Source organism: Nymphaea colorata, chromosome 14 (assembly GCF_008831285.2).
Source record: "Nymphaea colorata isolate Beijing-Zhang1983 chromosome 14, ASM883128v2, whole genome shotgun sequence".
Taxonomy (NCBI): domain Eukaryota; kingdom Viridiplantae; phylum Streptophyta; class Magnoliopsida; order Nymphaeales; family Nymphaeaceae; genus Nymphaea; species Nymphaea colorata.
Window position 1 is genome coordinate 2952659 of NC_045151.1, and position 22767 is coordinate 2975425.

At 37.9% G+C, this 22767-nt stretch overlaps 2 protein-coding genes across 2 annotated transcripts; both read right to left on the reverse strand.

Moving 5' to 3' along the window:
• Positions 1 to 10023: 10023 nt before the first annotated feature.
• LOC116267733 (ferruginol synthase-like) lies at positions 10024 to 12235 on the reverse strand. The gene is made up of 2 exons (XM_031649610.2): positions 11338 to 12235; positions 10024 to 10724 (listed from the first exon to the last, which is right to left on the reverse strand). The coding sequence occupies exons 1-2, from the start codon at positions 12085 to 12087 to the stop codon at positions 10677 to 10679; spliced, it is 798 nt and encodes a 265-aa protein (XP_031505470.1). The 5' UTR covers positions 12088 to 12235; the 3' UTR covers positions 10024 to 10676.
• LOC116267649 (geraniol 8-hydroxylase-like) lies at positions 10121 to 10654 on the reverse strand. Its single transcript, XM_031649512.1, has one exon. The coding sequence runs from the start codon at positions 10652 to 10654 to the stop codon at positions 10121 to 10123; it is 534 nt and encodes a 177-aa protein (XP_031505372.1).
• Positions 12236 to 22767: the final 10532 nt, after the last annotated feature.

Sequence of the window (22767 nt, forward strand, 5' to 3'; positions counted from 1 at the left end):
TCATTCCTTCCCTCACCATTGATGATAATAAAGCATGTGATGCATGCGAATTCGCCAAATTCACACATCACCCCTCCTAGCGAACTCATGAAAGGTCTGAAAAAGCTTTAGATCTCATTCACTCAGATGTTTGGGGACCTGCTCCAGAAGACTCTCATGTTCGTTTTAAGTTTTATGTCTCTTTCATTGATGATATGACTCGTGTAACTTGGATTTATTTTCTCAAAAATAAGAGTGAAGTGCCAAAAAATTTTGGAGAATTCTATGCGCTCATTCTCACTCAATATAATGCTAAAATTAAAATGCTTTGCTCCGACAATAGTGGTGAATATGTGAATGATGCATTGGAAAATTTTATGAGGAAGCATGGAATACGTCCCCAATATGCTTGTGATAGGACGCCTCAGCAAAACGGCATTGCAGAAAGAAAAAACTGACAACTTCTCAATATTGCTCAGACTCTTATAATGCACATGAATATACCTCAGATTTTTTGGAGCGAAGCCATTGGGATAGCAAGCTATATCTAATCGAGTTCCAAACTCTAGTATTGAAGGAAAAATTCCTCTTGAACTCCTTCTCAATAAGTCGTTGTCACTTGAACACCTCAGGGTATTTGGGAGCAAACGTTTCGTACATGTGCAAGAAAGATTTAGAAATAAATTCCAACGACATGCGATTAAGTGTATATTCTTGAGATACTCAAGTAAAAAGAGAGGTTATCGTTGTTTTGACCCTCTCTCTAAACGTATGATTGTATCTTGGGATGTAAAGCTCTATGAAAATGATCATTTCTCTAACAGCTGCATACAAGGAGAGGCAAATAACAGAATTTCTGCTGAAATTAGTGTTGAAGACATCCAATGCCACTAGCTGACATCTTCACAAGTCAAACGCCTACATGCCAACCAGGCACTTTCCCAGTAACGACAACAGCCTTGAAAACACTGTTTTGGAGAAAGACAAACCACCTACCAACGTCGAACCTCAACCAGGCGTAAGACGTTCCTCTACAGTGACTCGGCCTCCATCCAAGTTAAGTGATTACTCTACTTACTTATCCACTGGAAGTCTTCATTCAGTAGGCAATATTCTCTCTTTTGAAGCTCTCTCGCATAATTACAAGTCATACAACTTTGCTACTTATGGTCATCAAGGGCCAAGAAACATTAATGAAGCTAGTGCAGATTTACAATGGAGGGCAGCCATGGAAGAAGAAATCAAGACACTTGAAAAGAACCATACTTAGGATCTTGTTCCTCTACTAGATGGAAAGAAACTGGTAGGTTGTAAATGGATCTACAAAATAAAGTTTGAGAGCAATAGAGAAGTGGAGCGATATAGGGCTGGCCTCATTGCAAAGGGCTTCACTCAGACAGAAGAAATCCATTACAATGAAACCTTTACCCCGGTAGCAAAAATGAACACGGCGAGAGCTCTTCTTGTAGTTGTATCAACAAAAAGGTGGAATCTTCTCCAACTTACAAAAAGGTGGAATCTTCTCCAACTTGATGTAAGAATGCATTTCTCCATAGTGAATCGGAAGAAGAGGTCTACCTGGAAGTACCACAGGGAGTTAACTGCCGATCTGGACATGTCTGCAAATTAAGGAAAGCTCTTTACTGATTGAAGCAATCACCTCGTGCCTGGTTTGCTTGTCTAAAGACAACACTCATCAAGTACGAATTTCAGCAAAGCCCTGCCGATTACACCATGTTCACATTCACCAGAAAATCTAAGGTAACTATCTTGTTTGTGTACATGGATGATATCATACTTACTAGAGACGACTCTGAGACCATGCAGGCTATAAAAAAAACATTTAAATAGCAAGTTTGAAATCAAAGATCTTGGAGTGTTGCGATACTTCCTTGGAATAGAAGTGGCTCACTCAGACAAAGGACTATTTATATGTCAACGCAAGTACATGATTGATCTCTTGAAAGATGGTGATATTGTCAAAAACAATAAAAGTTTCCAAAAACTAGTTGGAAAACTTATATATTTGACAATTACGTGGCCTGACATTATGTATGCTGTTAGTGTCCTTAGTCAATTCATGGACCAGCCGTGATCCCATCATGTAGAAGCAGCACACCAGATTTTGAGGTACTTAAAGGGGACACCGGGAAAGGGAATCCTAATCAGACGCGACCAATCTCCTCATGTTACTTGCTATTGTGATGCGGACCAAGCTGGGGACCCAAATGACAGACGGTCAACATTAGGTCACTGCACGTTTTTTGGAAGAAATTTGATCACTTGGTGAAGTAGAAAACAAGTCATAGTAGTCGATCCAGCATAGAGGCTGAATACCGAGCCATGGCCATATGTATGTGTGAATTGATTTGGCTTAAGTCCCTCCTTAAGGATATGAAGGTCGAAATTCACTCTCCAATGGAACTTAAGTGCGACAACATGGCTGCTATTCATATTGGCGCGAATGCTGTATTCCATGAACGAACAAAACATATCGAAGTCGACTGCCATTTCGTTCGAGAAAAAATTCAAGATGGCATCATTGTAACTTCTCATGTTAGAATCGAACACCAACTCGCCGACATCTTCACAAAAATTCTGGAGAAAGAAAGACATAAGACGATTGTGGACAAGTTGGGGCAAATTGATGTTTGTCTACCAACTTGAGGGGGAGTTTGTTAGCACATTGGGAAGGAAGCTCTGTCACCGTCTTATCCTTGGAAAGAAATCCTCATCAGCTACTGTTCTTCTCCTCCTTGGAAAGAAATCCTTGGCAGCTAACAGTTGATTATATCTTTGGATAGAGGAGCAACATAACGAAAATCTAGTCTTACCAATCTTGTCTTACCTCTTTAATTTGTTGCCATTTTACTCTGTAACTCCTTGATTTCCAGGGATCTTAAACCGTTGGGATATGTAAGGGAAGAAGGGACTGTAATATGTAATCCTTTATAAGGAGATCATTCCTACGATCTCAGTATGAGAAAATAAGAGGGGCAGGTTTGATTGCTTTTCCTCATTAAGCTTCTTCAAGTGATGATTCGATTCCATGCTTCTGCTTATGTGCATTTCTTTCATTGCTTGAAGAAGTGCATGCACAACTTAGGTCTCAAGCTCAGAGGCTCTTGAAGCCAATAAGTTGAACAGTGTCAGCACCTCTACATCCCCTGTGCAAAGGCAACGTCTAAGCCTCATCATCTCTGTGCAAAGAAGCCACCAGAGCATTAGTTGCCAAAACGGCTTTTAACCCCCTTTGGCAGCGTTTGTGAAAGGGGATTCTGGCCATTCCTTTGGTGATGCTTTTATCGTCGGCAAAGCATGCCTTGCCTTTTTTCTTGTGTGTCTTTGTCTTCTTCACATGTTGTTTATCAAGTGCTCTAGTTCGTTGTTGCTTCATGTGAACTCTAGATTTGTTTCTGCGTCATACATAATGTAGGGCTGCACATGAGCTGAGCCGAGCCCAAGCTTGGCCAGCTCAAGCTCGACTCGGCTACAAATACTTGAGCTCGAGCTCGGCTCGAACTCTAGCCGACCTTCTTATAACAAGCTCGAGCTCGACTCGTTTAGCTCAATTAACTCGTTAGTCATTAACTCATTTTACTAGTTAACTCATTTAGCTAGTTTTAATTCATTTAGCTCGTTTAGGCATTTAACTCGTTTAGCTCGTTTAGGCATTTAACTTGTTTAGCTCATTTAGGCATTTAACTCGTTTAGCTCGTTTTAGCTCGTTTAGGAATTTAACTCGTTTAGCTTGTTTTTTGTTCACATTGCAAATTATAACTCGTTTAGCTTGCTTTTTTGGTTCACATTGCAAATTATCTGATGTTCAATTTGCAGTTTCTTTAGCCATATTACAGTGGGAAGCAAGGGTAAAATATTAGTTTGGAAATGGATTTAGACAGCTCAAATGCAGCATACTAAAAAATTTGCAGATTCATGCTTAGAAGGCACTGAATCTCCCTGCTCAGTGTTTGTATCATTGGCATTGTTTTCGTACTCAGAAGTTAGAACCATGAACTCATTGAGATGTCGCTGCACTTTTCTGCTTGATGCCATTGATGGAAGGATGTCTTCTCTCAGGAGTTTGGGCTTCTTCATTCCCTTCATTCACAACAGCAAAAACATCAAAACAGGTGGTGGGTTGTAGTTCTAGAAAACTTGCTTCCTGTTGCATACATGTGCATGTCTGCACCTGCTCATGTGTGCCTATATGTGTCTGTGAGTACCTTGCCACGTGTGCACATGCATGAACATTTTTGACAGGAGACACATAAACAGAAATATCGGTGAATGACGTTTTACAAGCACAAAAGGATCCCATGCAGGGTTTTGCAGTATAGAAGCAGCAAAATCAACCATGCTAGTGGGAGGACCAAGAAATTTCTCACATACTTCTCTAAAGCTTGACTCATCTGCTTCCCTGTTCGAAAAAAAAAAAAAACATAAAAAAAAGAACTGTAGAACATTCCACAAACTTTTCCTCTTTTTGTTAGAAAAGCAATTCTTTTGTAACAAAATCAAGATGGAATGAATCTAAGTAAAAGTTCTATAAAACATAGGCACCTTTTGGCCTTTCACACACATCCACCTGTAATGTAAGATATCAAAAGATTAAGGTTAAAAAAGGAGGAAGGACATACAATGAAAACTAGTCTCTCCACTTAGGGAACTAATGGAAAACTTCTCATAGGCAGAATACATCTAAAAATAAAGCAAAGCATTGCACAAGAGAGGTCCAAGATATAGAAAACACAACTTGAATGATTGCACTGATAAAAAGCCTGCCATCCTTTTGCAAATACTAGCAAATCACTGCCAATGCAATAGAGGTATAACCATGATCGCACCTTCTCTTTGTAAGGTCACAACCCAAGCCAGAGTTTGCAGTAGGTAGAACTATCATTAAGAAAATATAAATAAACCAAGCCATGTGATATTCTTTCGTTACCATCTTGTGAGCAACAAATAATTATGCTCTGATCTTGAAAAATATAAGCACATCCCTTGAGAAGAACAATCATCCAACCACCAGATGATCTAATACAGGAAAAAAGGTTTAAAGGGAATGATTTATACAGAAATTTGAGAGTACTAATTTGGTAAGAGTGACTAGGAAAGGATAACAAGAACAACCACCAGATGAACTAATGCAGGAAAAAAGGTTTATCTTTACATGAAACGAAACATTCAAAATATAAAAATGAATAACAAAGTAATAACCTGGCAAGAATCAGATATAGGAGAGGAGGCATTGGCGAAACTCATTAGGTGATTTCAAAGCTAAGGAAGATGCAAGGTGTGCTTCCAGATGTGCCTTGGTCTGCACACCATCATCGGTCAAAGTCCTGTAACAATAATTTCATATCATATAGATATCAGAATCTGATGTTGTTAAGTAGGGAGCCTCTAAATTATCTATATTGTACACACATTGCTAACAAGATCACCATAGAAACAAAGTCATTAATCAATGACATCAACTAAATAGCAGGATACATTAATATAGCAGGAACATAAAAGACAATATTCTGGGCCTATAAACCCTTCCTCCTCCCAAATGCAGCTCATAAGAGAGCAAAAAGAGAAATCAAAGCACTCGATCTTACCTCCAGAATGCTGGTGGCCTGTAGCCGGATGTGGGATGCCGGATGGTGGTGCTCCCTTGTTTGTGCAGGCCATGTGGCCGTAAGCAGGTGAAGAGCCTAGAAAGGTTGTCATGTGGTTGATGGAAGAGGAAGACGCCAGACGGGAAGGAAGATGGTAGACGGGAAGAGACTAGAGATGGAACACAGAAGACCAAAGGTGAAGGATTGTCGTCTCTCGTCTGGTCGTTGTGGTCGACGGAAGAGGGAAGACAGGAAGTCGAGAAGAGAAAGAGCAGACGTAAGAGAGAGATTAGTTTGAAAGAATGAGCAGCAAGTTCAACATGGTAGTTGCTTGAAAACGATAACACTGCATAGAAGCCTTTCTACTGCCATCTTCTGAACTTCCTGCAGTGGAGTTTCAATCATAATGGCACCATATCTTTTGAAAAAATTTGGTTCGATCAAAGCAACTACCTTCTGTGTAAGGTAAAACCTTTATTTTTGGCCAAACATGTTTGACAGACTCAGATCCAATCATGAAAATCTAACTATCAATCGATGTGTTACGATCTTGCAATCCAAAAGTTAGATCATTCTCTTGTGGAGTGAGGATGAGTCCTAGCTTATGTTATTTTCCTTCTTTAACTGGCTTTGAGTGGTCGTCCAATGAGTGTCAGTACTTGAGGTTTAGCATCACTTATCGATAGAACACAGAACTCGTGTTGTTCATCTGCTGGGAGTTTGAGCATTTCCTTTTGATGTTGGAAAAGGTCACAGAATAGATCACTACTTCCTGGCTTTGTCTTATCCTCTTCAGTATATATTGTTCATTAGATGTGTTCAAACTAGACATCTTCACCAAGTATTGAAGACCAAGAAAGGGAAATGTTGTGTCTTAAGCTCATTACATTTGACATTATATGAAAATCTGGTTCTTGCACTTCTAGGTGGTCTAATCTTGTCGAAATTTTCTAGCTTCTTTATGCTGTAGCATATTTGTTGTGAACTGTTATTAAAGCAGCTATTTGTGATTGTTAAACATGAACTAGCATGTCTGAATGCCCATTATTAGCTTTTATCAGGAACAGCTTATTTTCCAAATGTAGACCTTTCCACTGTTAATATATAACAGGATTTTGCAGTTATAACGGTCACCACACATGACAAGATTCCTTCATGGTTGGAATTTCAAACTTGTGATGACTTGTTTATAGTGATGATATAGAGTTGATTGACCATTGATTGTCAAGGAAGAAACTAATAGTTTAATTCTCCAATGATCTAATATCATTTCTATGTTATTCATTTTCTATTTGTAGGAATATGCGCTGAACCCGTTTCTGCAATGTGGCAAATGTAGATGGTAAGCATTGATAATTTGATAGAGTTCTGTTTCCTTCTTTTCCATGCTGCTACCTGTGGACCGGCGGTGGTTTGCCAAAACAAGCTCTTAGGACCAGTTCGGACCTGGATGGTTGTGGCTGCAGCGCAATCAACTTTTCTTACTATGGAGGTCTTTGATTGATTAAAGCTATATAATAAGTTATATTGTTAATTTGGATATGTTAAACTAAGTGACGGATACGCGTGATCTGCCCAAGTACTCATGTCATTTTTCTTTTTTTATTTCTCTTCCACCTAGATTCTATATTTTCCTCTCAATTTTCTTTAATTTTCAGAATTTTTATGGATATTATATGTATAATTTATATATTTACATATAGAATCTGCGATACCCGTGTACCCAGATTTTTTTAAAATTGTGGTACACGTGTTTCATTGTACCGGTAGCCAAACCTATACCCATACACATGCGACTTAAGTATTAACGTTACTTGAAATAGGAATGAGTGGCAAAAATTTCAGCATTTTCTATGGTAAAGGATCCATGGAATTTTTGTGTGGGCATCAAGCACCCTTGTGAGTCTGTATTATATCGGTTCTTTTTCTTATTTTTACAAGTTCTGATTGCTGTCGAAGCTTTGTGACTTCATCGTTGGCGTTGGGGTCCTGTTTCAAACTCTATCACTTCAAGGATTCTGATTTCTTGTCTCCTTCTTTTAGAACTTGTTTTTCACTTTAGTTGTTCCCAAACCAAATATATCCACATCATGGCTTTGAACCCAAATCATGAGCTTGGACCAAAACCATATGGATAATCTGGATCATCCATTGAATCCAAAAAATGGATCTAGTGCTATAATTTGGATCTAGGAAACTGATGAGATTTGGATTGAATACACACAAGATCGAGATCGAGAACCAAACTATCCAAACATGATAATCCAGGTGCAAATTTGGATTCAAAAGATGATCAAATATCCAATGTTAATTCTATATGGATTAATTTCATGCTACGGATAAAGCAGGATCTAGAGCCAGACATAACGTGGGTATGATACAAAATCATGTGTAGATATATACATGAAATCATAACAAGGACAAGAGAGTTAATGAGACATTCAATGCTTAAACCCGAACCAACAATATCGTGGGTATGATACAAAATCATGTGTAGATATGCACACACTCGATGGTGCCCGCCTTTTAAAAATTTAGAGAAAGCAAGAAAATATCGGAGGGAGACTGTGTAGAGAGAGAAAAGAGAGAGAGAGAGAAGAATGAGGGAGAGAGAATTTGACAATAATCCAGCCTCTCTTCTACTAATGGCATACAATTCCAATTGATCTTGTTCATTACATAAATTGTTAGGGTGAACATTAATGGCATACAATTGTTATTGTCCATCAAAAAGTTAAACGATTTATCTGACCTGAATTAGTAACCTTCGGTATTCTCATTGTCTTTGAGTTGTATATGACCTTAAACAATCCATGCCGAAACCAAATAATCAAATTCAAAGAAAAGCATAAATTGAGGGGAACTATAGCACATAAAACCATAATTCTGACATATTAGATGCATATTAATTGAGATTATCCATGCAAAAACCAAATAATCAAATAGTTGGTTTCATTGATTAAGTACTTTACCTTAGGATTCTTGGTTTTTGAGGACACTTAATATTCTTGTTCTTTCTTAGTTGTAAAGATGGTCATCACTTTCTCTTTATTTATGTTGATCACATCAATACTCGTGGAGATTCTTCTACCACGGTTTGAACTATTATTAGTAAGAGAGTGTGCCTATTGTGCCCTCTCTAATACCTCTCTCTACCATTTCCCGCATCTTAAGTGTCAATATTGGTGCAGCTTATTTGTCCAAAAAAAGGTTGGAGGTTCAGTATGTTTGTATCCTCAATTACAACAACTGTGGTCGTTGTCATGATCTAGTGTGCTACTTGTTTGGACTATAAAAAGGTCATGAAACACTGCAGTAATGGGCTCTTTTTCTTTTGGTTTTGGGTGGGGGCGGGAAGGAGAGAGAGAGAGTTATGGACACTTTTCACGGCATGAAAAAATAACCACTCAACCTAAAAAAAGAAGTATAATGTTTGACTAAGCCTCTCACTATTGCATACTTTGTTCAATATCCAACTTTACCTATTGAGTTTGAAGTTGGCAGTCATGGGAAGTACTAATGTTGGAATTTTGTTTTGAAGAATAATGACAAAGATGAAGTGCAAGTTATTTTAAAGATAAATATAGGCAAATAGCAAATCACTTTTGACCCTTCCAAAATTAATCCAGATGTCTAGTAAGGGAAATCCCAACCCACCCCTTAGTTGGATTCACTTCATGCTAGAAATTATTTTAGAGACTAGGCTAGTAAGAAAGCCGGACACTTGATAGTAAGGAACCAACAATTATAAGCCCCTAAAACTTAATCAATGTCACCAATACGTGTCTATTTGAATTTTGTTTTCTCAGGTACGATGATATATATATATATATATATATATCTGTGAAAAATCTTGTGTTCTTGTGTTTGAACTTCAAAATGTATACACCTTAATTAGAATATTTTTTGGGGATATTAAACACCCTTAAAATGATGCAAATGAAACATACATTACTATACTGGACCGCTGCACAGGGCTGGTAGGTGGTTAGATCTTGTTGAATTTTGGTAGAGTCAATTATCTGTGCTGTGAAAGAAGGAACACTTGCATATGCAAGTTGAAGTTAACCTTGAGGGAAAGCAGGAGGGAAAGCAAGATGTTTCGACCTTCACTAGTGGTGAGATTTCCTCCCACTAAGGGGCAGAGGGAGGGGGGCCGCCTGGGTCATAGCTCGGGTGAGCGCAGAAAAATTATATAGAAAAAATCAAATTTTTTTAGTTTGGCCTGACCCGTTGTTCTTCTTGGCCCGATCTGTTGCTCCTCTTGGCCCGACCTATCGCTCTTCTTGGCCCGACCCGTAAACCGTTTGGCCCGCCTCTGACAAAAAAAATCATGGCTTCGCCCTTGCTCCCACTCAACCGAAACAGGCATTGCTATTAGAACTACTCAAACACGAGCAAGCAAATAGCGAAGTTGAATTCTCAATAAACTTAAAAAGGCTTAACTTATAGGAAATACATATATTCGATGTTGAAGCACATCTTGTTAACTTATACATAGCTTATCGTATTGGACTTTGGATGCTTAGGGCCATCTACATGTCTGTTAACGGAACAGGGATCACTTTGAGAGGATTTGCCCTCTGTTGTACAAGCCTGAACTTGGCCTTCACATCAAGATCCTGAGGAGCCATTTTGTTAGGAAGCACCCATGAAAATGAGTTTATCAGAGAAGCCAACACCAGAAGAACCATGCGGGAAGCCAGCGGAATGCCAGGGCAGATCCGCTTTCCGGCACCGAATGGGATGAACTGGAAATGCTTTCCTTTGAAATTTACATCTGATTTCAGAAATCTCTCTGGCAAGAAAGATGTTGGCTCATCCCACAGTGTAGGGTCGTTGCTGATCTGCCATGCATTTACAAGCACCTGGGTGTGTTGAGGGATGGTGTACCCAGCTAACTTTGTAGCCGAGTCTGCCCTTCGGGGCACTAGAAGAGGAGCAGGCGTGTGCATCCTTAGTGTCTCATTCATGATTGCCTCCAAGTAAGGGAGGTGCAAGATGTCCGACTCTTTCACAAAGTTGCCTTCGCCTATGGCCTGTTTTATCTCAGACCGGGCTGCAGCCATCTTGTCTGGATGGCGGAGCAGCTCAGTCTAGGGTGGTGGCGCTAGTCTCGCTGCCGGCAATGAAGAGGTCCTGCAGTTTATTGTACATTATACGAACATGGTTAATTACATGTTTCAAAATAACAACATAAAGCAGAGAGTAAAATCACACACACACACATATATATATATATATACTTGATGAAAATCATCTAAGCCACTAATTCATCCAAATTGGTTAACAATTGGTGGAGATTTAGTTGTAAATATAAAAGACAACTTATTTTTTTAATGAGGTTAAAATACCTTTCAAAGGATGGAGAGAGAGCGCGAGAGAGAGAGAGAGAGAGAGATGTAAACGAGGTTCTCTAAATGAAATTCACTAAAATTTTTTGGGATATTTGAGATTTTTTAAAAATAATAGATTGCCTTTTATATTTTTGTTTAATCTCTATCATTTGATCTGTTTAAAACAACCAAAGTATGGTGTAAGGGGGTCTAACAGCATGGGCAAAGGCAAGTGTGGGCTATGGATGGTCAATTATCTGCATAAGTTCAAAAAAGCTTCTTATTTTTATTTTTATGTTGATATTTTTGAGTAATTTTTCTTATAAATTTAAAATTTTGTACATACTACCCTTTTTAGCCCCATATATATATATATATATATATATATATATAACAGAACGGTAAAGTGCGCTTACTAGTAACATGGGTCTGATGTTCTCTCTGGTGAATCCTGAGTTTGGATCCCTAGTGAGCTCGAGGAGCACGTCCAAGAAATCCTCGTTCTTCTTGGGTTCTCCTTTTGCTGCCGCATCTTCATACGCCCTCAAGTGTTTATCGATCAATTCGTCAAAGAGCGCGTACACTCGAATAAGAATGCGTCTGTTGCGGCGCCGGAGGCCCTGGGGATCGATCCACCTGAGTACCGGAAAATAGTCACAGAGGTTTGGCCGCCAGTTTGTTTCTAACATCTCCCACATGAAGCTCTTGAACTCTCCGGCCGACTCCGAGTCGAGATCTACCAGGTCTTGTGAGAAGAGGGTGGAGGACATCAAGTTCAGGGTGGTGCCGAAGGCGTACTCGGAGATATCAATTGCGCGCCCATCGGCGCTTGCCTCGCGGACGTGCTGGAGGAGGACTCGGACCTTCTCCTCCCGGAGTTCTTTCAGTGCATCCAGTCGTCTCGGCGTGAACAGCTCACTGTTGCTCATCCTTCTCAACGCTTGCCATCTTGGCCCGACCTGACTGAACGCTAACGAGTGCAGGTCGTAGTCCAAGGCGGTGGCCACGTCCGCGACGATTCGGCCGGAGAACACCTGGTTCTGCCGGTGCAGCACCTCCTCGGCCATCTCGGCGGAGGAGACCACCACGGTGGCTCTGGACCCCAGCCACACGGTCATTAATGGGCCGTACTGCTTGGAAAGCCTAGCGAACTCCTCGTGTGGCATGCCGCTAAGTTGCAACAGAGAACCGACGACCGGCAAACCCACCGGCCCCGGCGGGAGGTTGCGGGTATTACGGGCAATGAGATTGAGGAGATACGTGGACGACAACACAATGGAGAGCCAGAAAATGAGATCACCGATTAGTGAAGCCATCCTTCTCCTGCTCTTTCCTGCTTTGTTCGAGGAACCGGTCTTTATAGATGAGCCCCTCCCTCTCTGGTCAAGTTTCTTAGGCTGCTAATTCGATGTCAGAAAACCGGAACAGCATCGTTGTTCGTATGCCTACCTTGACTCTGAATCCTTTGTGGGTCTCCATTATAACTGACCTTTGATTCTTCTCGGCTTCTAAGTCTATGCATGTGGATGTGGAAACTTGAGTACTAAACATACGTCAATAAATCCCACTTTCATGGAAGAAAAGATACTCATATACAAATTGAAAAGTAGCAAGAACATCACTCCTACAACACAATAAGGCTTCGTTTGATTGCAGGGGTAAAAGTTGAGGAGCCTTTGAAAATTGTAAGACGGTAAGAAATTTCAACCAATTTCAACGGTCTAAAGTGAGCACATCAAACGTTGAAAATTTTAACGTCAAAAAAGTGTACGAACGGGCTTCTCGTGGATTCTTTGGGGGTGTCGATAGTTTAGACGAGATCTTTCTACCATTGGTTTATCCCTCAAAAAAATCGACCTGTTGAGGTTGGATTTTTTCACGTAGATTTTTTTGAGACCCGTTAGCTCTCTCGTTTTTCGTCTTTACCCTGCGTCGATGCCCTTCTTCCCCTCTCCTCTCTCGCTGCCTCACCTCTCTCGCTTCTCATTCTTGCAATCCCATCTTTGCTGGTTTCGCTCGTTTGAAGCCTCCCATGGACGCCATCTTCCTCATGAGTCTTCCAACCTCTCCCTTCTCGTTTCTCATGAGTCTTCCGACCACTCACCTCTCCCCTCTTTGCTGGTTTCCCCTCCCGTTTGGAGTTCATCTTCCCATCTTTGCTGGTTTTCCCTCCCGTGGACGTGGACGACATCTGCCCCTCTATTGCTGCTTACCCTCCCGTGGACACCATCTTCCCCTCTGATTGTGTACGTTTCGCCCGTTCGAAAGAGAAGTACAGCATTCGGTATCTCTCTCGCCGTGAATTTCTGCCTTTGCCAGTTTGCGTTTCTGTGAATCTCTGCCTTGTGAGTCTCTTGATATCCCTCTCGCTTCTCCTCCTTCGATTTTTTTCTTCCATTTGCTGATTGTTCTTTTGCTTTGCCTGTTTTGCTTTCGCCATCGTGGATGCCTGTTAACTGTGCCATTGCCTGTTCACCCTCTCTCTCTCTTTTCTTCTTCTTTTTGATTTGGGCGTTTGATTTGCTCTTTTTTATTGCTGATTTGGTGATTTGCATTTTGGAGTTCTGATTTGGGGGTTTTGATTTCTCTTTCCTTTTCCTAACATAGGTTCTAAAATGTATCTGTTTTGCAGGTCATGATGGTGAATTACTGGAATCATCCGATTTTGGTAAGTGTTTTTAGCACTAAAAGATGTTAACTATTGCCTTCGCTGTTAGCTCTTTCACCAAGTTTATGTTCATGTGCATTATGCTTTACATGAAAGTTTGCAAGGAATCTGTATCTTTTGTTCATTAAGTAATCTTGGGTTCAACTTTTGATGTTCTGTTGTTACCATTTTCAACCTTACCAACAAAAAATCACTAACCTATCTACAGTTTTAGACAAAAGGTTGCAGAAATAAAAACTACCAAATTAACAGTAATCGTGGGCTCAACTTCTGAAAATCACTAACCTATCTGCTGTTAGGGACAGTTGATCAGTAATTGAAATTCTTCCTTTTTCTTCTGTTTGATTATGTCTCTTTAGCATGGGTTTTGCACAATTTAAGACACTATATTTGTAGATAATGTCATCCAATGTTTATGACTAATGTCATTGCAAGATTAACATATCTTTTGTTTGATACCCTGTGCACCAAACACAGTTAAATTTACCCAGCAAAAAACTACTTTGTGCATCAAACACGGTTAATTTTACTTTACAAAAAACTTTCCTGCAATCAAACAGGGCCTCAAATCGGAAGAGGGTTAAATTTCATCTTGTTTTTTTTTTAGAAAAATTTACCGTGGTAAATTTTCCATGTTAAATTCTTCCTTGCAATCAAACTCAGCCTAAAGGATGAGAGAAGAGAGAGGCTTGGTCTCTTCGGATGGTAGGATTTGCCTTCCATTAGCTTGAAATCTCATTCTCATGGGATATGTGACGGAACTACTTCAAAGTAATTGGGTAGCAAAGGAAGGACACTCGAATGGATTTAGATTCAGAGTTAATGAAACATCTCATACAGTTCATGTTTAGTTTTAAGCAAATATTATACTAGATTTTGATTTAAATTCTTAACATATATAATAAAGTTCAAATTCCAGTTTACATGTCGGATACAGATTCGGTTTTAAAAATCCGATTGGCATTGGATTCGGATTGAAATTTGGATTATGATTTGAAATACAGTATAAGATTTTTCTCCATTCAAATCCAAAATTCCAATTTTAATCCCAATATGTGAACATCCCAAAAAACAAATATGGTAAAGAGATTGGAGCCCGTGACATTCTTAACTAGATGCGTCTTTTTCTAGAGCATTTTGCAATTCGAACTGTTGACTGTTGAAATCAACCGCCATTTTCTGTAAGGAAAGGTAATTCCTTAACATTATACATCTCTTACTGCTTTTCAAAGATGAACAACATTTATGAAAGTTCTTCTGTCAAAAAGCAAGAACCGCCACGAGCGAGATTGGTCTATAGGCATGAATTTTTCTAAACTTGCGATATTATATATATATATATATATATATATATATATATATATATATATATATATATATATCCCAAAGCACTAACTCAGGGATAAAAACTAGACCTATCAAAATAGATTTTTAAACATTTGTTTGCACAATTCAACCATATTAATTTGGTCTAAAGAATTTGATGAGGAACATATATTAAGTTAATCTGTCTTTTTTAGTGGAATAACATTTTTATAGTAATATAAAAATCAATGGCTCTGATAAGATCAAAATTTTCTTAGTAGAGAATTAATATTTTTTATAAAATAAACTTGAAATAGGATCTTTTAATGTTAAATTAGTATTTATATACATTTTATTATGTTCGTATTTTGTTTAAAATACACTCTAATAAAAAATTCAGTAATCTAGTATTTATCTATGACGTAAGTGATCTGGTATTGACATAAAAAATATATAGTAAAAAATTAATAATTTATATAAAAATGACTTGAATTAAGATTTCTCTTATGCCAAATTAGTGTTTATAGATATTTTAAGGTGTTCATATTTTGTTTAAAATATATTTACGGCCCATTTAGGATGGAGGAAAAGGGAAGGGAAGGAAGGAAAAAGGTAGCCAATCATGTGTTTGGTTGGTTCATTAAGGAGGGGAATGAAAAGAAAATAATTGCTTGCAAATGAAAGAAAATGAAAAAAATGGCATGGAAAGGATAACTTAGTGCCAATCCAATCCCATCAATTTTGGAGGGATTGGGATAAAAAAGAAAGGGTTGTTCATTTTCTTTCCTTTCTATTCAAACGAACTTTATATTCTTCTTTCTCCTTTCCTCGTTTCCATGTTTGTTCCCTTTCACTCCCTTTAATTTCTTTTTACTTTTCACTTTCTTTCCCTTTCCCTCCATCCAAACAAAGAGTCAATAAAAATTTAAGTAGTTCCTCTGGGGTCTTTAGCTGCATCGGTATCAATAATAAAAGGGTGCACCCTTCAACTTAATCTTAAGACCTTACAATATAACGCACAAGTTACTTGGGTCTGTGTGGGTAACTTGGCTTCTTCCTACACACGTAGGCACAGCCCCCTAACGTTCCAAGTTTCATATTGGAAGATGAATATCAGCAAACATTGGGTGACCAGATTTCAACAGTTCAAAATGAACTTCATTGGTGTTTGGGTGGCTATTAAAGCATATATGCAAAACTACGTACATTGTTGAACATTTCATTTTTCATGATATTAATCATCAGCGCCATGCATGGAAAATTGATACGTTGCATCAAAATATTTCAAGAAATTATGTTTTTTTCATTTGCAAACTTGGTGAGAGGGTTGCCGTTGCAAGCGAAACTGCATAACAAACAACATGTTTCCCTAATTTTTTTACTTCCACTCTAAAAATGGAGTATTTAAACGCAATATGAGGCTGGTCCACCTCCTCCTCTCCCTGATTTAATGTTTAGTTTGACCGTCGACCAAAAATAAATAAATAAATAACGATACGAACTTTTGGAAACTGCATGCCAAGTCTTCACTGGTCAGCTTTGTAGGGCTGCTTTGTGGTCAACTTCCGTCATAGCTGTCCGCTGCCTCTCCCATCACCCTCGACTCTAAAAAGCTACTCAAGAGCTACTCAAGGCTTTCTTCTCCCCACACCTTGGGCGGGGGCGGAGCCCAAGGGTGCCGCTGGGCCCAGCCTACGACCTTTCTTTGTTTTAATAAAAATTTATTTGTTTTATATAAAAATTTTAAAAAATATATTTTAAGTCGATAAGGTCGCGAGTTTTTTTAAAAAAAAAAGCTTAAAATTTTTAAAAAATATATTTATTTTATATAAAAATTTTAAAAATTTATATTTCAACCTCTATTAAAATTTGAAACTAATAATAAAAAAAACTCTACTCTGCCCCTTACCCTAACTTACTTTGGCTTTGAAAGTATTTTCATGCATACATGATTTGACACACAAAAGAATATTATCATCACATTCCCTCTCTCTCTCTTCTTTTGTCTTTTCCCCCCCGGCCACTAGTGTCTAGCTGACTGGTGGACATTGTCCGGCGGCTACAGCTTTAGGTGCAGAGTGCAGACGTTGTGTAGTTTCTCTCTTTCTTTCTGTCTTTTTATATATATATATATATGTATAATATTTTATTTTATCTTTACAAAATACATATAAGGTTAAGGTTGAACATAAAGCCGACTCAAGACTTGACAAAGGTAAGAATGAGGACTAATTTCTAAACCACTACCCACATTTTAGGGGAGGGAATGGTTTTGTAACCATTTAAACTTGATAAGAATTCGAAGTGTTGAATTTGAAACTTCAACCTTAAAACAGATCTGGATCTATATCATCTTGGGTGGTTTCAAATATAAATTCCAACAGTTACATACACTAAAACCTTGGAAATTCTCCATTTTGAGGCTGAACATCTTTATATCTATTAGTCTAAAAGAGCCTGTTGTTTCTAATTTCTTTGTAGATGCCATCAATTAATTAGCTGACAACCAATCAGTGGGCAGACATAGGTGAGATCTTTGTGGGGCGTACACAATGCATAACCCAACCCCAAAACCTTAAATTTAGATGTTATTCGAGTGGATATGAATCCAATTATATGATGCAGCAGCATGAGACCCAGGTCCTTAGTTCAAGGCCAATTGAAAATTTGTTAATTGTATATTTATGAAAAAAAAAAAATCTGGCTTCATCCCTAGGGCTGGACATCGGGCCGGGTTGGCCCAGCCCATTAATAATTGGGCTGGGCCGAGCAGGACAGGCTTCTTTTAGACGGGTCGGCCCGTCGGGCCAGGTTTGTTTGTGAAAAAATCGCTCATGGTTTCAAAAAATTGACCATGTCATTCATTCTTAAAGTGATAATTTAGAAAAATTTATCTCGTTGCCATCTGTCCCTTTACATAATGTACTAATTAAACAAAAAAAAAAAAAAGCACAACAAAAGCATGTGTTCCGTGCTTTTAGCCCATGCCTGCAAAGCATTTTTTGATCAATTATATATTACATGGTATTAGAATGTTTAAAAAGGAAAAAATCATAAAAGCACAAAAATATTATAACAATTGCAATTCCTCACTTTCTCTGACATAACAGCCTCGTGTGATTCTTTGAGCTGACATTGTAAGCTATTAAAGGTTGTATTTTGGTGCACAACAAACTATTGAAATATCAGGCCAAGCTAGTCGTGCCAAATACAGAAATATACCAACTTAGTACGTAACAGTTAGTTTCGTAAAAGAAGATCGTCTATGGTGGTGCCTTGTTGAACGGAGGAACTTAGGAGTCAGAGAACCAAATACGATATGGATACATGACACCTACAAATTAAAAAAAAATCGGCAAAATTAGGACATGTTGTTTTCAATTAAAAGATTTATTCCAGATATACCATTCATCGCGCCAAAGAAACACATCTCAATGCCATTGAACAAGCATCTTTCTTTGAAGCATGTAACAGCTTGATTGAAGGTGCAGCGCGATAAACATCAAAGAAAAAATCAATTCACACGCATAACTTTTTATGTACAAACAGAAAGGTGGAGTGAAATATCTGTGTTTTCTTCCCATTGAGCAAAGTATAATCAAGCTTTGTTATGCAACGTTCTTCTCCTTCAGTTGTGATTTCACTGTAACAACCACATCCATTTTAGTTGAATGAGAAAGCAAAGAGAAAAAGAGAGAGGGAGAGAGAGAGAGAGAGAGAGAAATCTGATATGGTGCAACATTATGTTCATAGCATAAAAAACCATTATCATTTCTAGAACAAACCAGCCTCTGTGTGCATGTGTGTCAAGTAGATTTTATAAAATGTCAAGGAATTGTTATAACATTTTACCACAATGAAATATGAATTATGCTAGTTCGTCACCAACTACAAAAAACATATCACCACAAGCAAACTACAATGTTAGTATATCATGAAAAGCAAAGGGAATGATTAAAAGTTAACATTAAACAATGAACAGCTTACGTTTCGCAAGAGATATCTTGATCACGAATCCAACCCTGTGTGCAAACTAGTGTTTCAACAGTTTGAGGAGTAGTTGAACATCGATACTCATTGATGATTCTTCCAGTTGTACTGAATCCAGACTCAGATGCAACCGTAGATACAGGGATTGCCAATATATCTCAAGCCATTTTGGATAAAACTCTATATTTACTTTCATTTGCCTTCCACCAAGATAATATATTGAAGTCTTCATTAGGCCGAGATCCTCCTATTGAGTCAGTTAAATGTGCTTCCAGATCTGTGCGAGGTACTTAAGGAGATGCAGAACTCATGTAATATGTGAAAATGGCATCTCTCGAAAAACCTGAAGCTCTCTCTTCTTCAAATTCCACAATGGCATTGTTTGCATTTTCATTTTCTTCATCATTTGTATCATACACATTTTTGTATTCAGCATACAATACATGAATACTGCTCTCTACTTTTTCATATTGTACCATTGTACAAACTTCATTTAAACTCTCAAGCACGTACTTCAAAATCCCAATTTGGACCTAGGATCTAAGACAAATGCAATTGGTAGAGGACATTGTAGTCATTTTTTCAATATTTGTCAAATTTTTCTTGCATTTTGTATGTTAATGTTAATCAAATGTTTGCTGTGAAGTCCACATATTAAATGTTAATGAAACTCGCTGTGTAGAATCATCTATAAATCCTTCAAATTGAGCTTTTTCAGTATTGTACATTGACATAATTTCTCTTTTCAACGTTCTTCTAAAATGGAACGAACCTTGGATTGCAAGATTGAAGAAGTTTGTTATGATATTTACGTGCTATTACACACATTGACATCAACTTTCTTATAGACTCCATGTCAAATTTTTGCAAACATAGAGAAGCACCAGATTCACTAACTGCAAGTGATAAAGTTCTTTGTTTTCCATCACTGATTTGTCTCTTTAAACAAGATTTTATATGTCAACTTAAATGACTAGTTCCATTAACACTGCCTGTTTTTAGTTGTGCTCCACAATGTTTGCATTTGGCAAATTCTTTTCCCTTATATGTAACCAATGTAAAATCAATCCATACTTTTGAAGTCATTTTTCTCTTGGAGACAACTTCTCTCTTGATCGATGAGTATGACTTGACTGATTCTATAACAAGAGTTGGACAATATTCTTTATCAGAGGAACTACAAAGAAAGAAAGAAAAATTGGGCACATAAAGGAAGAAAGTGCAATGTGTCATATGTTATGCATTTTCTATTATTTTTTAACAGTTATTAATGCATTCTTTTAAAAATTTTCTATTGGTCATTTTATTTAAGAAAAGTGCATAAAATAGTATTTTATGCCTATTGATAACAAAAAGATGAACCACTGAATCAGAAAATTGATTAAATCGGCTGCCTGGCAGATTCAATTCAATTTCAGATTCTCGTATCAACCAAAACTTGGAAGTATTCAAACCACATATACCAAATAGGAGTAAATACAAAAAGTAATATGGAAATGAGAACTCAAAAGTCATTTCATATCCCCTGATATAGTTCCTTGGATCCAAGGGTAAGTCAGCATATGAGAAACATTTACGAAGCAATAGGAGAAAACATGTAATGTAAGCAATAATAAACTGACATAAATAAATTCCAAATGTTGCCTATACAGAATGGATGCCCAAAGAAGAGAATAGTAAGACATACAATGACCTCACAATCAATACTTTGAATGTAAATATAATCAGCATACGGAGAGGAGAATGCAAGACCTGTTATCTACAATAACAAGCAATTACAGTTAGAACCCACCAATTCAAAGATATTCATTCTTTAGATGACACGTTGTTAGAAACATACTTTAGATGATCTATGAAATATCAATTAAGAATAAGCACATAGAACTGCATAAGAGAGACTTGAAAATTTTAAACATAGAAATTTTTGTACCGTACACACTTAAAAAGGATCCATCAAAGGTGTTGATTAGAAAGAGAGACATAGATTAATGACTTTCAGCAAGAGACTAAGGTCCTAGTTTGGAAAAACAAAAGAAAATTCATAGTAAAAAAGTCAACCTTCAAGTAATCCAAAATAAAACAGTAACATTTCTCAGACCTCACAGACCTCTTCGATCACCACAACAAACCATTATATGATTTCAAAGCCAATTGTAGACAACAGAAAAAAAATCCTTACTTTCTTTCATTAGAGCTTAGTTTTATATCTTTGTCAATAACTCCACGAGTCAAGCTTCTTGCTAACTTGAGTTGCTCGTGCTCAGAAGGATTTATTCTTCCAACTTCACGATCCTCATTTTTTGAAGAAACAGGAGATGGAGAAAAGATTTGATCATGTTTCCTGCATAGTCAAAAGAGAGAAGTTTAAGGCTTTTAACATATTTTTTTCCCATGCCAAATGAATACAGGAAGCTATAAAGATATATCAGCATTACCTAATATCCACAAAGGGAAAATAAAATAATCAGACATATTTTCAAAGAGAAATTTTAGAGTTTTACTATACACAGATGAGAAGAAAGCTCAGAAGAAACACATGGTACAAATTCAACTGCGTTGAGACAACATCAAAATGTAAAATACATCGATGAACGAATATTACAGTATTTTATGGAAAATTAGCATCTGACACAACGTAAAGAGAACAATGTGGCCACCACCATGAGTGTTCACTGAACAAATGAAAACACCAACTTCCGAACAGCATGTTCAATGCTCATGTGTAAAGGAAAAGCACATGAAGATAGCTTTATCAGCCTACGCATTATCCTTTCTCAGATAGAAGTCAAAAGGGTAAAAGCTAAAAACATTTATTTGATAAGATGACAGTCGACAGAGACATCCATACTGTTCCTATATAATTTCTCTCTCTCTCTCTCGTGTCACCAACAAGAAACATCCATCGGCGATGAGGCCTTTGGCAAGTAGAGCAGCTGTGCAGGCTGTGCAGCTACGCAGTTCAGAGGCAGGGCGGGGCAGCTACGCAGTAATGTAAAAGCATGTTTTCGACTCAGTTTTTTGTGCCCCATGTTCGCCCTAGGGCTTCAAAAGATGACTGAGGGTATGGAAGAAAGGGTTTGGGTTGCATAAAATGTAGAAAGAACCAGAGAAAGAAAGAGTAACCTCAGAGATGCGCGGTGCCTTCAAGCGGTGACAGTCAGAGATGCGCGGTGCCTTCAAGCGGTGACAGTCACAGATGCAAAAATCGAAAATTTGAAACCAGGGAAAAGGTGGGAAACTGAAAACCCTAACTAACTCCCCAACTCCATAGCGTCCGGCTTCTCCCGCCCCCGACTAACGAATTTTGAAGCCCGGGCCGGGCCAGGCCCGGTAAAACCAACCCGTTAATACTTATTTCAAGACCGGGTACCCGGCGACGGCCGGGCGCCTGGGTTTGAATCACCCCTGCAACCAAATCCTACTAATTTATACTAAAATATGGGTCTTCATTTTGAAAATACAAAATTACTTTTAAGTTGCAAAAGAACAAAATTTCAATTGCAAAAGAATAAAATCTTAGCTTCTCATAAGAAAATTAATGCTGATTAATTATTACTTTTCTGAATAGACGGTTATTTTGGCATATGGAAACTGTCATTTGTCAGTATCATTAGTTCATTCATTTACAAGATTACGTCTTTTAAGATCAAATCTCTGCCAATATATATATATATATATATATATATATATATATATATATATATATATATATATATATAATGCTCTTCTCATGAGGAGCATCCATGATGATGAATCAGATGACTCAAGTTTGATATTTGCTGCTATCTATTAGTTAATGTTCATGAACCCTTACTGTTATTTTGACTTATGTGCACCTCTGACTATGGGAAGGAGCGTTTAAAACATTCGTCCAAGTTCACCA